The sequence below is a fragment of the Festucalex cinctus genome, chromosome 8, assembly GCF_051991245.1.
Source record: "Festucalex cinctus isolate MCC-2025b chromosome 8, RoL_Fcin_1.0, whole genome shotgun sequence".
Classification (NCBI taxonomy): Eukaryota; Metazoa; Chordata; class Actinopteri; order Syngnathiformes; family Syngnathidae; genus Festucalex; species Festucalex cinctus.
In genome coordinates, this window is record NC_135418.1 from 9,626,525 (window position 1) to 9,646,524 (window position 20,000).

The 20,000-nt window shown below is 38.5% G+C and overlaps 3 protein-coding genes across 3 annotated transcripts in view; 2 read left to right on the plus strand and 1 right to left on the minus strand.

Moving 5' to 3' along the window:
- c8h1orf50 (chromosome 8 C1orf50 homolog) overlaps positions 1-1,099 on the plus strand; it is an 8,517-nt gene extending 7,418 nt beyond the window's left edge. Inside the window, exon 5 of the mRNA XM_077529582.1 lies at positions 875-1,099. Within this exon, the coding sequence (XP_077385708.1) occupies positions 875-1,060 (186 nt within the window). The 3' untranslated portion in view covers positions 1,061-1,099. The remainder of the gene's footprint in view (positions 1-874) is intronic.
- A 1-nt stretch (position 1,100) lies between these two features.
- ap5b1 (adaptor related protein complex 5 subunit beta 1) lies at positions 1,101-10,687 on the minus strand. Its single transcript, XM_077529581.1, has 3 exons — positions 10,262-10,687; positions 7,954-8,739; positions 1,101-5,908 (listed from the first exon to the last, which is right to left on the minus strand). Exons 1-3 carry the CDS (start codon positions 10,394-10,396, stop codon positions 4,013-4,015), a joined length of 2,817 nt encoding a protein of 938 aa, XP_077385707.1. The 5' UTR covers positions 10,397-10,687; the 3' UTR covers positions 1,101-4,012.
- Positions 10,688-14,073: 3,386 nt separating this feature from the next.
- acad9 (acyl-CoA dehydrogenase family, member 9) overlaps positions 14,074-20,000 on the plus strand; it is a 26,768-nt gene continuing 20,841 nt past the window's right edge. Inside the window, exons 1-3 of the mRNA XM_077529513.1 lie at positions 14,074-14,323; positions 17,064-17,157; positions 19,820-19,921. Coding sequence (XP_077385639.1) covers positions 14,147-14,323; positions 17,064-17,157; positions 19,820-19,921 — 373 coding nt within the window. The 5' untranslated portion in view covers positions 14,074-14,146. The remainder of the gene's footprint in view (positions 14,324-17,063; positions 17,158-19,819; positions 19,922-20,000) is intronic.

Genomic DNA, 20,000 nt, shown 5'->3' on the forward strand with positions numbered 1-20,000 from the left:
AGTGATTCATTTCAAACATTTTATTGTACATCTCACTGTCTCCAATGTGTATTCAAAACTTCCCACATTTATAACATTCAATTTAAGTCCAAGATGAGCTTTCTATTTGGAGTATTAGAGGAGCTAAGACCAAAGTACTCCACTGTACTCTAAATCGGGAAAAAAAAACAACCTGAAAATTCCAGAATGACAATTCCAAATGGTGTTAAGCTATTTTTCTGCATATAAATAAAATCATAAACAATATTTGAAACATTGGTTGTGTAGTACTATACTATTGGAAGTGAATTACATAAAAAATGAATAATGTTATGCCCCCAGGTGGACCAGGACGCACATTAAACATGATCACACAAAATCCATGAACCAAATAGGAGATTTAATAAAGACCAAGATCCTGACAAGGAATAAAAATAGGGTGACTAAACGTCCTTTTTGGGGAGGACAGGCCACTACTTTATGTCCTGTCCAGGCGTCCGGGTGTTTTATAAATGTATAAATGTCAGTATGTTTTATCCTATTTGAAAAAAATATATATCTTGGAAAAGTTGAATAATTCCAATTATTCCATTCAAAAAGTTAAACTTTAATTGATTACAGATTCAGGGCCAAACATTTTAAGTATTAATTTGTTTATGTTTACATAATTTGTATTTCCAGCTTGTAGAACCTAGGAAATCTGGGTTTAAAAAAAATAAAAATACTGTGAAGAAATCACCATGTATGACAGTTCAGAAAAGCACTATATAAATCTGATGCATTATCAACATAATTTCATGGCACACAAAATGTGCCCCAGCAACCTGGTTGTTAAAAACTACCTGTCTATTATGTCATTTGTGTGATTATTCTTTTCAAACTTTCTACTCTACAGGAATGGGGCCCAAATTGCCCTCACTTATTTGTTGGTGCATTCAAACTTCAACACGACATGTCCTGGACTCCTGAGGATGATGTGCAAAAAAGGGATACAGAGATTGCTATCACGTACAAGTTACTTGGCCAACAGACGACGCTACCATCTGGCATGGGACCTAATTTCAAGGGTATCTCTAATTAAGTGTTGTGCAGCTGAATAAACCTGAATAATTATCCAAAAATGAAATGACTCAAGTCACTTTATTGTAATACATCGTCAGATCACATTCACAATCATGTAGATACAAGCAAACAGGATAGCACACTACAAATACAGTTACAATTGAATTTAAAAAAAATAAAAATCACTGCATATGTACTATGGCTGTCAAAATTATCACATTATCTTGTTAACTTAAAGTGCCTTTAAAGGTGCAAGATTAGACTCAAATTTGAGTGTTAAAATAACCATATTTTTCACCCGCACATGTTTTAAGAATTGTATAATGGACAGGAGGCACGACTGTGGCACAATGACTGTTGCCCCTATTTTTCTGTAAAAGGAAAAAATGTTGGAGCGTTCGGGCCGGAATCTTTAACTGTGGCTCTGAGCATGACTTCATGCGCGTGCAAGCTATGTCCCCTGTTAGCTCTCGTGATTCTTCACGCAACTTCACGGACAGGACAGCTAATTCAAGATGGACTTGAAGAGACCTGCACCCGATACGTCTCAATCCCTTATGGAGACTCCACGGAAGACAAAGAGAAGTCAAAAACTTTCAGACCAGCATCACGGGAGGACGCGGATAAATATAGGAGCAGCGTTCGTCAGGTGGAGAGAGCTAAGAGCTATCCTGGGGATGAAACGGGACCCACAGCTTAAAAAGGTAAGACTTCGTAACGAAAATACGATAGGGTCTATTTATGATTAGCGGTGCTGAATAAAACTACCACACGGTCACTTTCTAATGTCTCCGCACTTGAGCATATTAGCAAAAAGGGGTGTGAATTGCCTAGTACCTGACGATTCGATTCGTATCACGATTCACAGGTCACGATTCGAGTCGACACCGAATAATCCCGATACGAATTTATAAGTCGATTGTTGCGATTTTTTTTCATTCAAATTTAGAAAATACTAATCAGTAAGCTTGTAGAGTGTAAGATTTATATGAAAATGTATTATTTATTTATCTGAAATTTCAGTCTTATAGAGGTTGTAATCTGTTTCATGTTTGAACAGCATTAAAATAAAATATTAAGGCTTAATGTTCCGTTCATATAACATTCTTCCATGCTCAAGGTGTGAATCCTAACCCGAAGTCAGACGTTTTGTTGAATATTTTTCCATTAAAAATGGACGTTTAAAAATCGATTCACACACACACACAAAAAAAAAAGAAAAAAGAAAAAGGCGATGATGATAAGACGTTGAATCGGTAAGACTACCGAATGAACAATTCTGAGCTCTTAAAAAAAAAAAAAAAAAAAAGATTTTTTTTTTTTATTGAATCGATTCGAGAATCGCGCGATGTAGTATCGCGATATATCGGCGAATCGATTTTTTTTTTACACCCCTATTAGCAATGCACTGCTATCCTCAACGTCATCGGATTCACTGGAATGCACTATTTACGTTTGGAAGGTTGTAATTACGTAAGCTTTTGTCACTCAAAATGACTTTCACATGCAAAGTAACTTGAAGATTAATACGTTTCTTAACTCTGTAGACATTATTAAGCCTATGAAAAAGGCGTTGTGCTCCGTGTTTACGTTTGTTCAATTAACTTGAGAGGTTTGCTCGTGCCGAAAAGTCGCACACGCTGCTGGCCAAGTGCATGTCGCTGGGGTCGCAAATGTGCAAAAACTCCGAATCTTGCATTGTGCCACTTTAAGGGGCAGAATGGAGTGCGGAGCGGAGGAGCCATTTGGACTGTGTCTCACCACTACCGCTCGTGCCTTGCTTTGAAAGAACGCACTCGGTTAGCCGTTAGCACCGAACACCAAGAGGTGTCCATGGGCACTCTGAAACCCCTGTGAGGGTAAAGATCCGAATGGACGGCGTCTTGTCAGTTGGAGTGAGCCCAAGCCTATTTATCGTTAGTTGTAAGGCGTATTTTATTCAGCATCTTCACAAAATATCTCATAAGGGTGAAAGTGAAAGAGTTTATGTGTTCGCTGTAACAGTAGAGCGGCTGGAGCGTCATGGCGCATACGAGAACTTAAAATAAAAGCGTCCAACGTTGTGAAAAGGAGTCACAATAACACAATTTAGCAGTAATAAATTAAATTATACTGCATATATTTGTGGAGATTGGCGTTAGTTGTATTTTACAATTTTAAAATGTGCAGAAACTCCCAAGTTACTTATTGTTTAAAATTACATAGCTCTTAATATGAAAAAACACCGATCGTTTCTGGTTCCTATGTAGTAAAAATTTGTCATTTTACAATGCACATCCTATTTCACTTAACAAAATAAAAGCATCAGCGAATGCATATATTTGTGGGGACTGTGTTGTATTTTACAGTTTTAAAAATGTGCATAATTTCACAAGATACTTCATGTTAAAAATTAGGCAGCTCCTAATATGAAAAGAAAAATGCACTGAGCTGTCACCATTGTCTTACAAATGCAATTATGCCATGTTGTAATGAAAGAAAAATGACAAACACAAATAGGTCACACTGGTTTGGTTTTACAGTACAGTACATATTTTATTTTACTTTTTTTTTTTATTGAATTGTTTTGTTTATTCAATGATTTTTTTTTAAAACATTTTTGTTAGAATTGTTATGAAATTACTCTATCAATGACTAAAAAATAAAAACATTTAAATTAGGGAGGAAATTTGTACATTTTATTGTAAATTTAGATATAAAAATTGCGATTAATGTGCAATTAATCGTCAGTTAATTATTGAAGTCATACAATTAATTACAATAAAAAATTTTAATCAACTGACACTTCTATTTGTGAACAGAATGTAAAATAAGGTTTTATTCAACAACTTTGCAAAGCTAATTTGTCATATTTGTAGATGTGAAACTACAGCATATTGTATCAAACCACACACTGTGTGAAATCAGTTCTGTCCATTTATTAAAGCAATACAATAGTGGCAGTTTTCATTTAAGACCAAAATGTGATTTATCAAGGGTTACTGGTAACTTTTTCTGGCAAAGACTTTAATATGTTACCAAGAAAAGAACTCATGTGAGGCAGTAGCCGCCAGTTATCTGTAGCGATATTGAAATTGACAGCATCCTCTTCTGAAATTATTTTCAGCAGTATGTGAAATTTTGGGGACATGAAAAAAATCAATTTGAATTCAGCTTTATTAGTTGAATCTGATATAATGAACGGAAGCAAATGTTTTTCCACAATGGACCCCAATTCTTCTGCTTGTAGCTGGCAACAAAACAGGGCGGTAGCATAATCTGCATGCTCTTCCTCACTTATTTCATCCCAGAGGTCCTTAAAAAGACTCATTTTAACAACTGTTCCCCAAGTGGTGGGAACATCCAATGGCAGAAAGGCCTGCTGAAAAAACATCTGGATGTCTGGCAGTGAAGTATACCAAGAGAAGCCATTTAAGGTGGTGAAAATCGCACTACCACTGAGGGTGATGGGGACGGGCAAACTGGGCTTCAATACAAGTTTAACCACAGGTGACGTTTTTTCTCGAAAAAGACAGGGGACAGTGAAAACCCCGAGTTCTTCATAGTTGTTGTCCCTGATACTGAAGTGCAGGCGTATGCTGAAGACCTGATCAAAGCAGGAAAGGTTGTACATGGTATGGTTTAACTGGTAGTACAATGTAATCTGTGAACCAAAGCAAGAGTCTTTGAATTGCTCCCTATAGGCTTCCAGTCCTCGGCAGTCCTGTGCATCACTTCGACTAGTCTCGTTTCTCCCCTGCGGCTCAGGATCTTTTAATTCAACCAGCCTCAATACTGGTTTATCTGTCTGGTGAATGGTCAGCACACTAGTCAACCTCTCGGTGTCTGCCATTATGCAGGATAGTGAATGTTTTACATTTTGTCCTTCCTCCCTCAAACCCTGTGTTATAATCCCAGTCAGTTTTTCTTTGGAGAGGGTAGTCAGGAGACAGTAGTAGAGTCGGGCATGATCTTGAATGTCCGCGTCGCCGTAATAACAGCTGAGATGTTGCAGGATGTTGGTCAGAAAGATAAACAATGAGTCCAGGCTGGGATGTGTCATCAAACGCCGGCAAAGCTGCAGCACGCCGATTCCCAGACGCCAGTCGCGAGTCATACACAACGAAGGCGTAATCATGATGTTGGAAAGAAGTCGTAGCGTGCTTAACTGAGGGATTTCCCCTTCTTCTGCTACTCGAGCCAGCACCTTGAGGTGCCAACTGAGGTCTGTTAAGGTCAACTGGGAAGGTGGTGCCTCAGTGATCATGCCCTGCAGAGCCCTGCACAGTCTTGCAGACCAATTGCATTCAGGGAACAAGTCAGAAGTCTGGTCAGCCAAGTTGAGAATGTGCAGAGTCAGGTGGTTATGACGGTGATAAAGCATGCATAATTTATCTGCGATATCGTTAGAGTATCTCTCCACGTGGCAAAAACAGGCAAGAAAAAGGAAAACTGCCCTGAAAAATGTGACAACAATCTCTTGACTGTGTCCTCTTATCAAAATATTGAGTAACAAACTGAGGTGTTCATAGAGATAGACCAGACCCTTGCCTTCCTCTCCATCACCCTCCTCCTGGTACACCAACAACAGCAGATTGAAGCGGGCCAGCATAGTAGCATAATCATTCAGTACAGTGGGTGCTAAAGTACACGCCAATTTGGGAGTGAGCAGCACCGGTGGGTTTTCATTACCAATTTCGCAGCCGATTGGCCTGTTCTCAGGAAAATGCAAAATATAGTCCATGAAGAAAAGCTTCTCTGGTTTACTTAGTAGTGGATGTTGTGAGAGAACAACCAGTCGTCTCAGGATGAACGCTTCGTCGTCAGTACTGAACAGGCTGTCTGTATAGGCACACTTCATCAGCAGAGTGCTATGAAAAAGGCAAACCTGAAAACACAATGGATAGAAAAGTCAACACACATTCTTCAAATGCCAGTTTTTGATATGACAACAAGAGGCCAAGATAAATCATTTGAAAACTTTTGACGAGAATTTCAAAATTCTAGATCAGTGGTGTCAAATAGGGATGTAACGATATCCAAATATCACGATACGATATCATGATATGAAGGTCACGATACGATAATTATCACAATATTGTGCGGGCGTTGGCGACATTTAAAAAAGATCACAATATTGTAAAAAAGAGCTCATACTAAAAAAATAAAATAAAATAAAAAGCACAATATTGTGCTTTTGTACATAACAGCAATGCATATAAACCACCTACAATCTCTAATAACAATATTGAGGCACTTGGTAACACAAGCACACATTGATCGCTTCACAAGCAAATTAGGTTCCCCTTCATCTGATAATTAGCATAGATTTTAAACATAGAAGGCCAAAACATCCATGAAAATTAAATTGCACTAATAAACAAGCCACTAGAGGGTGCTAGAACTACACAAATGAAAATCAAACCTGGTTCCTTTTAAATATATAGAACATGACGACGACGATATTGTAGCAGTTTTAATATTACGATATTGCCCTCATCGTGACATCCCTAGTGTCAAAGTCCAGTCCTCGGGGGCCTGAGTCCTGCATGTTTTCAAGGTTTCCGTACGTTCAACGCAGGAACACAGCTGCTTCATAATTAAGCTCATCAGCAAGCTCTGCAGGAGCCTGATAATGATCCTGATCATTGAATCAGGTGTGTTGGAGTAGAGAAACCTAGAAAACATGCAGGACTCGGGCCCCTGAGGACCGAATCTTGACACGTGTGTTCAAGAGGGTTATTATGCAAGCAAGCAAACAAACAAACAGGAACCCAGCTCAGTAATGCTTCCAAGTTGGGATACACGAAATCGGTCTCCGATAAATAATCGGCAATTGTCGACCAATTTAACGTCATACAGATAAGCCAGACAATAAAGAAATCCGCCGATAATAATCGACATGCCACGTTGGTCCACCTGTTGTGGCTGAAGTTGTGTCCAACTCCTTAACCCTTCCCCTCTCCTATGGTTGTGTTGCATATTTGTGACATCAAAATCACAGAAGATGCATCATAGCGACGCGGCGGTCGCAACTGTGGGCTTTCTTTACACCCAAAATGTTACCCTCAGTTTTTTTGTTGCATTTTTAAAACATGACTGTTTTGTTTTGGCAAACTCAAAATGGTTGTATTTGAAAAAGCAATATCAATAACATTCAGATTAATGGTGCTTTACACAAGTTTTACTGTGTTTGTACATGCTAGACTTATAGTAGGACTCAGAAGTATATTTGTATTCAAGTTAATTTTGCCTACAATTATCGGCTTATTGGTTATCAACATCGGCAATTTCTAGATTATTGGTTTATATATCGGCTGAAAATAGCATTATCGTGCATCCCTAGTTAATAGTAGGGATGTAACGATACCGGCAATATCGTGATATTAAAACTGCCAAAATATCGTCTTCGTCATGTTCATGATATTTAAATGCTACACATCTATAAAAAAAAAAAAAAAGTCATGTTGATTTCCATGTGTGCAGTTATAGCACCCTCCGGTGGCTAGTTTTGAGTGCAGTTTAATTTTCATTCGGGATGTTTTGGCCCTTCTATGTTTAAAATACACAAATTGTCAGATGAAGGGGATTGTAAAATGCTTTGAAGTGAGTCAATATGTGGAGGAACTCAATGTGGGCTTGCATTAGCGAGTGAGTGCCTCAATATTAAGAGATTAGGTCGTTTTTATGTATTATGTACAAAAGCACAATATTGTGCTTTTTTTTTAAGTGAGCTCTTTTTTTTTTTTTTTTTTTCCATATTGTGACCTTTTTTAAATATCGCCAACCTCCCCACAATATCGTGATAATTATCTTATCGTGAGCTTATATCGTGATATCGTATCGTGATATTTGGATATCGTTACATCCCTAGTTAATAGAACGCAAATGAATCAAAACAATGCAATTCATTTATTGGGAGAGAATACAAACCTCACTGGTTCCAAGTATACGTAGAAGCTGAGCTCTAAATATGGATGGCGGAATAACAGGCACCATGGCAACCACCTCCATCAGTCTGTGTAGAACTGCCGCTTGGCACAGTGGAGTAAGAAGAAAAGAATTCTCCAGCGTGGTCGACAGCACTGAACGTAAATCCTTGCAGTCTCGCTCAGTCTGAAGAATAGGCACTGTGCCGATGTGACCCGTTATAAGGGAGGATAAGATGGCTGAGTAGTTATCAATTTCTCCAAATTCCTCGTCCGCTTCACTGGCGACAATTGCATTTTCTCCTACCAGTAATTTTAGATAATCATCGCCTGATCCAGGATCCACGGCAAGCTGGTAAACACAATTTTTCAACACCAGAATATGGAGTCTTGCATATGGCTGATGAAGCCTTGACATCTCTTTGGACCAAAGCCCACCTATGAGCTCAAGGCGCTGAGCAAGAAGGCCGGGGCAACATGTCTCCAGCTCTTGTAGGCATTCACATGCTGTCGCTCTAAAGAGAAGACTGCCACCAGATGGGTCGGATGTGTGCTGCACTATCTCAAGGAGCAGATCAAGGAACTCCACGCAGACGTGTATTTTGTTGCTCACACAAGAGGTAGAGATGAGAACAGTAGTCAGGGTGATGAGTAGATAACTGCGAAATTGAACGCATGTCTCCGGACAGTGGGTAAACAATGACAGGAGCTCCAGGACTGTCTCTTCACCAACAGAGACTGTGGGACAGAGGAGGACCGGTTGCTCACATAGTGGGGACAGCAGATAGACCTGAGGTGGATGATAAACAAGAGCAAAAATGTCATTATGGCACAGAACAACAGAATAGTGTAAGTATGAAATGCATGACTGAATGATTGTTTAATACGATGGCGGCCACTTTTTTTGGCTTGTGAGCTGCTTTGGAAATAAGCTCGCCCATGCCAGATGAATTCTCACGGTATTTGTGATTTCACAAATCTTCTTCCATCTTGTACAGAGCCCGCAGATTTTCACCAATTTGGACCAATCACAAAAGAACATTGTTTTTAGGGGCCGGGATATGCAGCTGTGACGAAAGTGCCGAAGCTGTGGGAAACTAACAAACCTAACATGGCGACACTGGTGGAGGAATGAATGGATGCTGCAATTAAAAGGGATATTTTAATTATTTAGCCATTTTTGGCAGTCAAACATTAATATTTTGCCTAGAATAAATTTGATATTTTCATTATTTTTCATGTACAAGTAGTACCTTTAAAAACACTTTTTTTTTTTTTACACAACTTGGTGTCGACTGAAAATGACATCACAAGGGCTCAGGTAACCAATCACAGCTCAGCTTGTGAATGTCACAATTCTGTGTTTTATTTACTTTGCTAACTCATTCCAAACTGCTTTTGTTAATAGTTTATTGAGGAAAAACCATTTGAAATTTCTATAGTGGTGTTAAGCGCTGTTCGTACACCGTTGGCACTGTAACTAAAGTAACCGAGGTTGTTCATTACCATTTATGTTTACATTCATTGCACGATTTGATTTAAAAACAAACAAACAAACTATTTCAATTGAAACCTGTTCAGAAAGCTTAGTTGACTTAAGATGTCCGTGTTTTTCTTTTAGGGTTTTATATACATTTAAATTTGTTTGAAATGTTTACAATTTTACAAAAATGTTAAGAAATGTGAAGATTAGTCTAAAAATATGTAAAAAAAAAGAAAAAAAAAAAAAAAAAAAAAAAAAAAAGAATCGTGATAAAATCGATATTGTGAATTTATTTTTAAAGAATCGTGATATGACATTGTTACCATATCGCCCACCCCTAACATTGCTTCATATGTGTACAGTTGTAGTGTCTGGAGTGGTTTCTGCAAGTTCCATAAAAGCTGTGTTGACTCTGCATGTTGTTTTTCCGGAGATAAACGAGACCAAAACAAGCCCTATTTGCATGGCTCGTCAATGAGCGAGCTTCTTTTTTGACCCACTTCCTTGTTCAAGCTGATGAAGTCACGTGGCTTTGCGGTCTAAAAATATCATTCGTGCGTTTCCCCATTATCTCGAAATTGGTTCATTGCTTCTGAAAGCCCCAGTTTCTCCATCCCTATAGCGACACCTCTACCCAGTACGACACAAGTCACCGACACATAACGTTTACTTGTCGTTCTCGGGCGATTCACGACAAAATAACGCTATCGTCAGGACACAAATGGTAAAAAGCATAATCTTTACTACAATTATGGGACAACATATATTTTAGAGAAGCTAATATGAGTGTCTGTATCAACCACCGCATTACAACATAATTATATCATACCTTGGTACTCTCTGTAACTCTGTCATTTCGGAGCTCATGAAGCAACTCCGAAAGGAACGTATCCGCCGATTTGGAGATTAATCGGGAGGGACTACGGAAAAAGTCTGAAATTTTCGCCGTCCAGTTTATTGCCATTGTCAAACTTCCTACCAAAATCCTCTTCTCTTTTCAAACGGTTGAGTGTACTTCAGTACAAACAGGCATGTTGACTGTTCTGTCGTCGTCGTCGTCGTCGTCTTCTGCTTCTTCTTCTTCTGCTTCTGCTTCTTCTGCTTCTTCTTCTTCTGCTTCTTCTGCTTCTTCTTCTTCTTCTTCTTCGCCAAGGTTTTGAAGCCACGAGGCCGCCATATTACCACTCCCAAGAAACTAGCGATGTTACGCTCGAAGCAGACGCTCAAGATAAGTGTCGAGCGCTCGCGGCAGAAGTATCACAAATCCGTCGTCCCGATGTCTCGCTGGATCCAGTGGAACATCTAGTGACGTCACGCTCGAAGCCGGCGCTCGACGCTTGAAACATATGGAGAGAAATTTGTCTTTATTTTCAATCAAATAAAAAGGATTTGCAATAAAAAAAAAAATCAATCAAGCAAAAAGGGGATTTGCAACCTCAAATAAATTTCAATCAAACAAAAAAAGGGATTTCAATTAAAAAAATGCAAAAAAAACAAACAAATCCAGTGGAACATCTAGTGACGTCACGCTCGAAGCCATAAAACATATGGAGAGAAATTTGTCTTTATTTTCAATCAAATAAAAAGGATTTGCAATAAAAAAAAAAATCAATCAAACAAAAAGGGGATTTGCAACCTCAAATAAATTTCAATCAAACAAAAAAGGGATTTCAATTAAAAAATAGAAAAAAAAACCCAATTTCAAACAAAATTAATATGATTTGTATTAAAATTAAGGTTGAAACGATTCTCTGATCGGCCAGTGAGTGCACCTAACTAAATATTATGACATTAAAACAAATAACTATCCATCCATCCAATTTCTGAACCACTAGCTCCTCACAAGGGTCGTGGGGGAGCCTCACTCAGCTGGCTCTGGGCAGTAGGCGGGGGACACCCTGAACTGGTTGCCAGCCAATCACAGGGCACACAGAGACGAACAACTAACCACGCACACAAGCACACCTTGGGACAATTCGGAGCGCCCAATCAACCTGACATGCATGTCTTTGGAATGTGGGAGGAGACCGGAGTACCCGGAGAAGAACCACGCAGGTACGGGGAGAACATGAAAACTCCACCCAGGAAGGCCGGAGCCTTGACTCAAACTCGAGTCCTCAGTACTGGGAGGCGGACGTGCTAATCACTCATACACCGTGCCGCCCAACAAATAACTAATCCAGGGAAAATGTATATTACCACACACACCAATGTCTGTCAAGTCAGTTAGCTGTGTCAATATGAAGCCATAAAATGTCAAATGTAAAACATAGGGAAATGAAATACAGGATTTACCCTTGCTACAAAGAAATGGTGAAAAGCACCTTTGAAGAATTCTCTCTGGAAGGTTCATGAAAGTTCATTCGCAGAATTCGCACACAAACTTTAGTTGTTTTACTAGAAACATATTGAAATGTGTGTGTGATGATGTATTAAATTTTTTCTTACATCTGTTATGCAAAATAAGTGTGTGTAGAAAAAAAAAATCTGAAACTGCATTTAAGAGTGGGAGAAGACTGGCTAAACATATATGGCTCAGAGTTGTAAATTGATTTCTGGGCCAGATGAGTCACTCAACGACTGGTCTATATCTTGTTTGCTAGAGTCAAGCCAGTGCCTCCTTTGCCACTCCCGGGCCATGTTCGGCCCACATGCTTTCTGCCTTCTGAATGCCACCTGTGCCGGACTCATGCCAAATGTGGCCCACCTGTCTTTGCTGACTGTCTCTCTTTGGCTAGTAGCCATTCGTTTCCGCAATAATAATAATGATGATGATGCTAATAATAATAATAATAATAATAATAATAATAATAATAATAATAATAAAAAGACTGCAACAAGTCGATTTTCTGACGTCACGTCCGCTCTTTGCTCATTCGTCTATTAGCTCAGGTTTGCCCCGTCTCAGAAATGCGACTGATAGGATAACCAGATCTGGATTTCCAGGCTATGGATTTTTTACAAGCGTGATTTTTATTTTATTTATTTATTTATTTATTTATTTATTTATTTATTTATTTATTTATTTATTTATTTATTTTTAAGCAGTTGATAGCTGAAGCTCAGTGCAAGATCAGCGCATGCCGAACGCTGTCTGGTTTCCAGGTTTTGTGGAGCATTGATTTGGCTTTTAAGAATATTACAGTGTCATGAACAAACTGACCAATTTTAAATTCTTAATTCTAAATTTTATTCCCTCTAACTCTGAAAATGAAATTGTAATGACCTTGGACATTCTTGTACCATAAGGTACATCAATTCTTGGTGAATGCAACATAAGTGTTCATTTCCTTGAATTAATATTTATTATTTTTGCCTATTTTTTCTCTCCTCAATCAAGCAATTTCGTGTATGTATTAGAATATGCTCGATAGAGTCAAATGCTTTTGAAAAACTGCATAGAGTGCATTGACCACCATAATTTTGTCCTAGTGTATTGGCCGTAGGTCACCGATCCAAGATGGGCAACCTGATGCGCATGCGCATGCAGCACATGCATAGACGTTCATAAATGCACTGATCTGTATATATTACTGGGTGTACTGGGTACAGGGCGGCCGCTTTACCCAATTGCAATCAGACCCTTCTCGCTTTACCCCTCCCATCTCACGAGCAGACTGCTGTATAAATTACTTAATTAGACATATACAGCTCGTGGGCTCTTGGGATGGTGGGTACGGGTGGGGTGTTTGGTGGGGTGTTTGGTGGGGTTGTCACTATTTTTTTTTAAAACATGGTGACGTTCTGTGTTGCTTTGAACACCCTCCTTTTCTTTTATCACTCAGTTCCTTAGACTCCAATATGAGATTTATGAGATTTCGTATAATTCTTAATAAATAAATAAATAAATACATTTATATATATATATATATATATATATATATATATATATATATATATATATATATATATATATATATATATATATATATATATATATATATATATATATATATATATATATATATATATATATAAGGGCGGCACGGTAGTCGAGTGGTTAGCACGTCCGCTTCCCAGTTCTGAGGTCTCCGGTTCGAGTCCAGGCTCGGACCTTCCTGGGTGGAGTTTGCATGTTCTCCCCGTGCCCGCGTGGGTCTTCTCCGGGTACTCCGGTCTCCTCCCACATTCCAAAGACATGCATGGCAGGTTAATCGGGCGCTCCGAATTGTCCCTAGGTGTGCGTGTGCGTGTGAGTGTGGATGGTTGTTCGTCTCTATGTGCCCTGCGGTTGGTTGGCAACCAGTCCAGGGTGTCCCCCCGCCTACTGCCCAGAGCCAGCTGAGATAGGCGCCAGCAGCCCCCGCGACCCTTGTGAGGAATAAGCGGTCAAGAAAATGGATGGATGGATATATATATATATATATATATATATATATATATATATATATATATATATGTAATTAATGTAATCAAGTAATGTTTCCTCCTGTTAACATGATTAAGCATATAATTTATACATGTTTTTAAGGCAAGTTGTTAAATGTCTGAAGTCCTCCTGTTTATTGAAAACATAATAAATCATTCTGTTTCTCCTAAGTACTGTCTTAAATGTTTTTCTTTGGGAGTGGTAATATGGCGGCCTCGCGGCTTCAAAAGTCTTGGCCTATCGGTCATCCAATAATATATACAGATCAGTGCATAAACGTCCCCTTTATCCCTTGGATTGTGTTCCGTCGTCGCGATTAGCATTTAGCATCTGCTCGCTCAATGAATGATGAATATTAGTAGAATACTCGTCCTTTCCAATTGTTTTCAGATACGAAATCAGCTTCTGCGCTGTACAAGGCCGAAGTATGTCTGTCGTTGTGGGCCGCAGAAGAGGTCACTTAAAACTCATTCACGAAATCTGGCGTACGCCAAAGACTTGTTCCTCGGTCAAGTTAATCAGGTAATATAAACAATATTTGAACGTAAGAAAGTTAAACCACTGGGTTTTGATGTCTCTTTGCCTGTGTTCCCGTCATACACCTGCGGAATTCTTGCCTCATAGCAGAGAGATGGTCGACTTAACTACCCGCCTCTTAATTTTACTTCTGAAATATATATATGTGATGCTCTGCCAAAGGGTCCTAATGTGCCAAAAAAAATGAAAAAAAATCTAAATTGAGACATTGATATGTTCGAATTCTGCACTTAATTCCCTTTAAAATTATATATAATACATGGATGTACCTAAAAAAATGGACAAAGTAGCAGCAGTTTTAATGTTGGAAGGTTGAAATCCCCAGTTTTGAGGAAAAGGGTTTAACGTTTTAGTACGTGCATCTTTCAAATGTCCATAGCAACCAGTACCTGAGGAAAAAGATATGAAAATGAAGTTTTCAGGAACTGTTAAAATATCAGTGGAAAGTCAATTCCAATTGCAGGCAAGGCCATCGTCTGACAGTTGAACTCTTTAAATGTTTTGGAAGTTTGACCCCACAAGAGATGAAATCAGCCAACTTTGAAGATCACATTCAGCTTACAATTCATCTTATGAGGCATCAGCCAAAGTTTGTTTATTTTATTGTTGCTCCTTGTGGTATTTTCTTGCGTAAATTAGGTCATATTACCACAGTGGAAAATTTGATTGAATAATTTTGTGTCAATTAAAAGATCACTTGCCATTTGATGTGGCCTGTGATAAGTGCTTTATTCATAACTTATCATGGATGTGATGTCTCAAATGCTTTTGGTCACATGAAGAAAATGGAAATGGTTTGTTTGTTTGTTTGTTTGTTTGTTTGTTTTGTTTTGTTGTGTTCCACCATCCCCGCTTCAAATAATACATGAGGGACACCAAACTATTGTATTTACAATTCAATATAGCCTGTGTGCATTTTGGGGCAGGGTGTCATTGTGACTCTTTTGAGAGGACCATTTTTCATCTTCAAGTTTCATATTTCATTGCTCATTTTCATGTTCATGTTATCCAATTTAAAAGAGCAGAAGTGAAAATGTGTTGTAATATTTGCGACGTATGCGGGCAGACTTTGTTTTTGACGCATCGAAGAAGCGGCGTGTCCGGCGTCATATGAAATAGACAATATGGACAAGCGATCAAAACATGACATTATTATTTACAATACGTTACTTTAACTCATTCGCTGCCAGCCACAATACCCTCGCGATATTACGTTCAATAATTATAAATAAGCCGAATCTACCAAGTGACAGAATAGAATAGAATACGTTTTGCCTCGCCCCGTTCTTTTATAACTGACAGTGGAAAAATGTAGGTTTGCCAAAATACAGCCATTTCTCCCATGGACTCTGAAACTGTGTTTATTTCGTATAAAATGGGGCCATGATGTCATCTACCGGTGGTTGGGCATCAGTAAATTTGTTTCCAAGTTTGACATTTACAGTGGAGCATAATCAGATTCTCCTCCATTATCCCGGCTCTAAAAAATATATGTAATTGACAAGTATACTTGTCAAAGGCAGTGAATGTTAATTACTTTACTAGTTTACTCTACATGTCACAACTTTTACCACTGGCTCGCTCTGAGTGAAGGAGCAGAGTAGCTTGCTCTGTGAGGGCATCGTGGCAGCTCCCCCGCTTAGAGTTCGACAGGGTTTAGTTGTAGGGTTGAACGATTATGGAAAATAATCTAATTGCGATCCCCCCCAAATTGCTATTAAGATATCGTGCTATTATTTTTTCCAAGGTCTTTTTCAATTAATTTTTTACCCAATTAAATATTAATTATAATAAGCAATATCAGATCTATTCCATATGACAGGATCTTAAGGTAAAGGAAAATTAAGCCTTTTAATATCATTTTTTTTCTACTAGTTACAGTTTACCACTTCAACATATCCAACTTCTCATGTTGCATGAGAAGCAACTTAGCGATCTCCAGTCAGTAAACTCACACATGCTAAAGTGTAGGCAAAGTAAAATTAAACCTGCTTATATGACGTAACATCTCCCATTTGATTTTAAAAACCACTAGCATTCTGAATCTGTAGCAATCCTTCCCATGGTTTGCACGGGCCGTGAAGGCAACACAGGATTTGTTCTGGTAAGCTCAGTGCATTCGGAGCTGTTGTGTTCTGGCGTGGTTGCGGCCGACAGTTACATGCAAATTGTCATTAAAGAGGAGTTTGTCCGCCACTTGGCCTGTTTAGTTCACCAACGCTACAATACATGTACATTAAAAGAGGCGGTGGCGGCATCTAAATTACGCTATTTTTTTGTCTTTGTTATATGCATATTGAATAGGCCAATATTGCGATATCAATATTTTTTGCACTCCACTTCTTTGTCTTCTGATTCTTGTGGTGTTGTTGGCAATTCTGTTGTAGTGTCATCAGGTACATTCTGTGTCCTTTGTCATCTTTTTTGCCTGATAATAAAAACAAAACCCAAGGTTAACTCTCAGATTTTTAGATGTCTATATTTATGGAGTTAAATATGTTGCAAAAGTAACTCGTAAAAAATAAAAAATGTACCTGTAGAAAAGTATAAATTTGTATCTGTAAAAGGCATTATTTGTACCTGTAAAACAAAATTGTACCTGTAAAAAAAAAAAAAAAAGTACGTTAAAAAAATATTGTGTGTATATACTGTATGTATACACGCACACACACACCCACACATGGGGTGTATATATGCACACACTAAGTCAGTTTTTCTCCTTCAGGCTGAAGTATTTCCCTTTCCAGAAATTGGAAATGAAGAATTGGAAGAGATCAACCAGCTTGTTGCTCCTGTGGAAAAATTCTTCAATGAAGAAGGTGAGGGAAAAGTGACTTATTATTATTATTATTATTATTATTATTATTATTATTATTATTATTAAACATTATTATTAAACATTATTATTAAACATTATATAAAAAAACCTTATTTTTGTCGCAATAGTCGTTTTGACGAATTAATAATTTGGACGGTACTGAGGGGAGTTGTAATTCCCTCAGCAACCCCTAGGGGCACCACGTTGACTTTGCTTGGTTTTAGGAGCAAAACAAACGATAAAAATCCTTTTTATCAGTATTCATAATCTAAAGTCGCTACTATGTTTAATTGTGGAGTTCTTTGCTTTAGTAAAATAATTAATAAGCCACTCAAAAACACAATGATTCAAATGAAGATGGAATTTCTAGACAACAAATTTATTTGGTAATCACACGCATACAGTATCACTAGCCTAACCTTTTAACTCATTCCTTCCCCTTCACGAGTTATCTCAGGTCTTTAATATATGCGGCTCGCCCCCATCCCCGAATTAACTTGGGTTTTGAGTTTTTTTTTGTTTTTGTTTTTAATGCACTGGACTTAGGAGAACCCCATGCAAGTATTGAGCTAGAAAAAAACAAACAAACATTGTAATGAGGTGTAGTTTCCAGCAGATTGCGACAGTAGCTTTGAGCAGAGGAGGACCAGCATGTTGGCACTGGACAAGGAAGTAGGTAGAGCATGTGCAGGAGCATTAGCTTTAGCAATTTGTTAAGACGTGGGAAGCCACCGGGCGATCACGCGTCTGTTTGACTTTCCTGTTCACCGGATGACGCGATTCCTGGGCAAACTGCATCGAGGTATGACGCCACATTGATCCATAGAAGCCACAAAGCAATCGTCATATGGCTTTTTACCTGAAACGTCCCCTCTTCAAGCCACTGGCTTCTCCGGACTTCCGCGTTCACCGGATGAATCACCGTGGGCAAACGTATTCACGCCACCGATCAAAGACAGGCAAGCGGCGTTGCAAATCGCCATGTAGGTAAGCACGAACTTGGTACTAGGGATGACGCAATAAGGGCAATATCGTGATATTGTGATATCAAAACTGTCACAATATCGTCGTCGTCATGCTCACAATATTTAAAAGGAAGACATTTGTTAAAAAAGTCATGTTGATTTCCATTTGTGCAGTTCTAGCACCCTCTAGTGGCTAGTTTATTAGTTCAATTTAATTTTCATTAGGGATGTTTTGGCCTTCTAAATTTAAAATCTATGCTAATTGTCAAATAAAGGGGAACCTAATTTGCTTGTGAAGCGATCAATGTGTGCTTGCGTTACCAAGTAAGTGCCTCAATATTGTTATTAGAGATTGTAGCTGGTTTATATGTATTGCTGTTATGTACAAAAGAACAATATTGTGCTTTTTTTTTAGTATATGAGCTCTTTTTTTACAATATTGTGATCTTTTTTTAAATATCGCCAACGTCCCCACAATATTGTGATAATTATATCGTGAACTTCATATCGTGATATCGTATCGTGATGTTTGGATATCGTTACATCCCTACGTGGTACCATGCTAAATTTCATAACTTCAAGATGACTTTTTCACTGTGCATTTATCAGCTCACGTCATATGATGACTATACTATCTATTGCCTCATGTGTTATACTGTATAGCAGTGCTCAATAAGTACTGGTCGGGTCAGTTCAAAGTTTAATTTTTACTTGAAATGCATCTTTTCACAAAACCCTCTATCTCTGTTATTTTTGTCAAAACAGGATTTTCGGTGAAACTTGCCTCTCTTCTGCCCTCTGATTACTCAGGAATGAAAAATGCTAGATAGAAATGTTTTTTTTCTGGTGAAAGATGAGGGTTTAAGCTTTCTTTTGGTGGGTCTCATCCCATGTTTATGTACCCAAAGAACACAATATTCTGTAGGCTGTCAAAAATGGGTTTAAATCTAATATCTATCTACATATCTTATATCTAAATATCATAAACAAGATTTTCCGATCTCATGAGGTGTTTTTTGAGACATGTCGATATAGAAGTATTTCACAAAAGTGTAATGGAAAAACATTTTTCGAATTCCCTGTAGTCACAGAGTAAAGGAAGTAAGCGGTCCCTAACTTTTGTCGGAACTGCCTGCTGAGGCGAAAGCAAGTCTTTTTAAGCACAAAGTGATGTAGCTTTAGCACCAAGGCCGCCGCTCCATACGCGCAGACAATTTATTATCGTTGCATGAAAAATAGCCGTTCCCCCGGGCAATGAGTGATCACGCAACATATGGCGCACGTCGTTGTCGAAATCAGTTTTTTCTGTCCGCACCATACACGAGTTGTAAGCGCACACACACCACCACAACCACTGACAACAAATGCCCATTGCCCAGTCCCATCGCCATTGACGGATTGACGGACAAGCCATCAATATTTATGGAATGCCCGCCTCTGGATAGTAATGAATGTGCCAGTGTCTCGAATGCAAGTGTTGCTGTTTTTTGTTTGGATGGAGACTGTGCATTGTTGTAATGTAAGTCCCTCCTGAGAGAATCTTCTCCAAACCGGCAGATATGTACTGTAAAGGTACATATACAGTATAGGTACCTAATATGTTAAATTATGTGATTCTTAGTATTTTTTTTTTAATGAGTTTTCGTATATGCAACTTTATGGCTGAATGATGCAATCCTTTGCCTTCTTACATTGTAGTTGACTCTGCAAAGATCGACCGAGAAGCCAGAATCCCCACAGAAACTTTGAATGGCTTGAAAGAGCTTGGACTTTTTGGAATCCAGATTCCTGAGCAATATGGTAAGATCGTTTATGCTGAATTTTTCATGTTACAAGATCACATACACTGGGGCTTGAAATTTAGTAGGGGTGTTTGATA

What these genes read in the sequence shown, in the direction of transcription:
- ap5b1 (XM_077529581.1), bottom strand. Translation starts at nt 10,396, where the DNA reads ATGGCAATAAACTGGACGGCGAAAATTTCAGACTTTTTCCGTAGTCCC. An exon ending in GAGTTACAGAGAGTACCAAG is followed by an intron (nt 8,740 to 10,261) that starts GTATGATATAAT and finishes CATCCACCTCAG; the next exon opens with GTCTATCTGCTGTCCCCACT. An exon ending in GTATACTTGGAACCAGTGAG is followed by an intron (nt 5,909 to 7,953) that starts GTTTGTATTCTC and finishes TTGTGTTTTCAG; the next exon opens with GTTTGCCTTTTTCATAGCAC.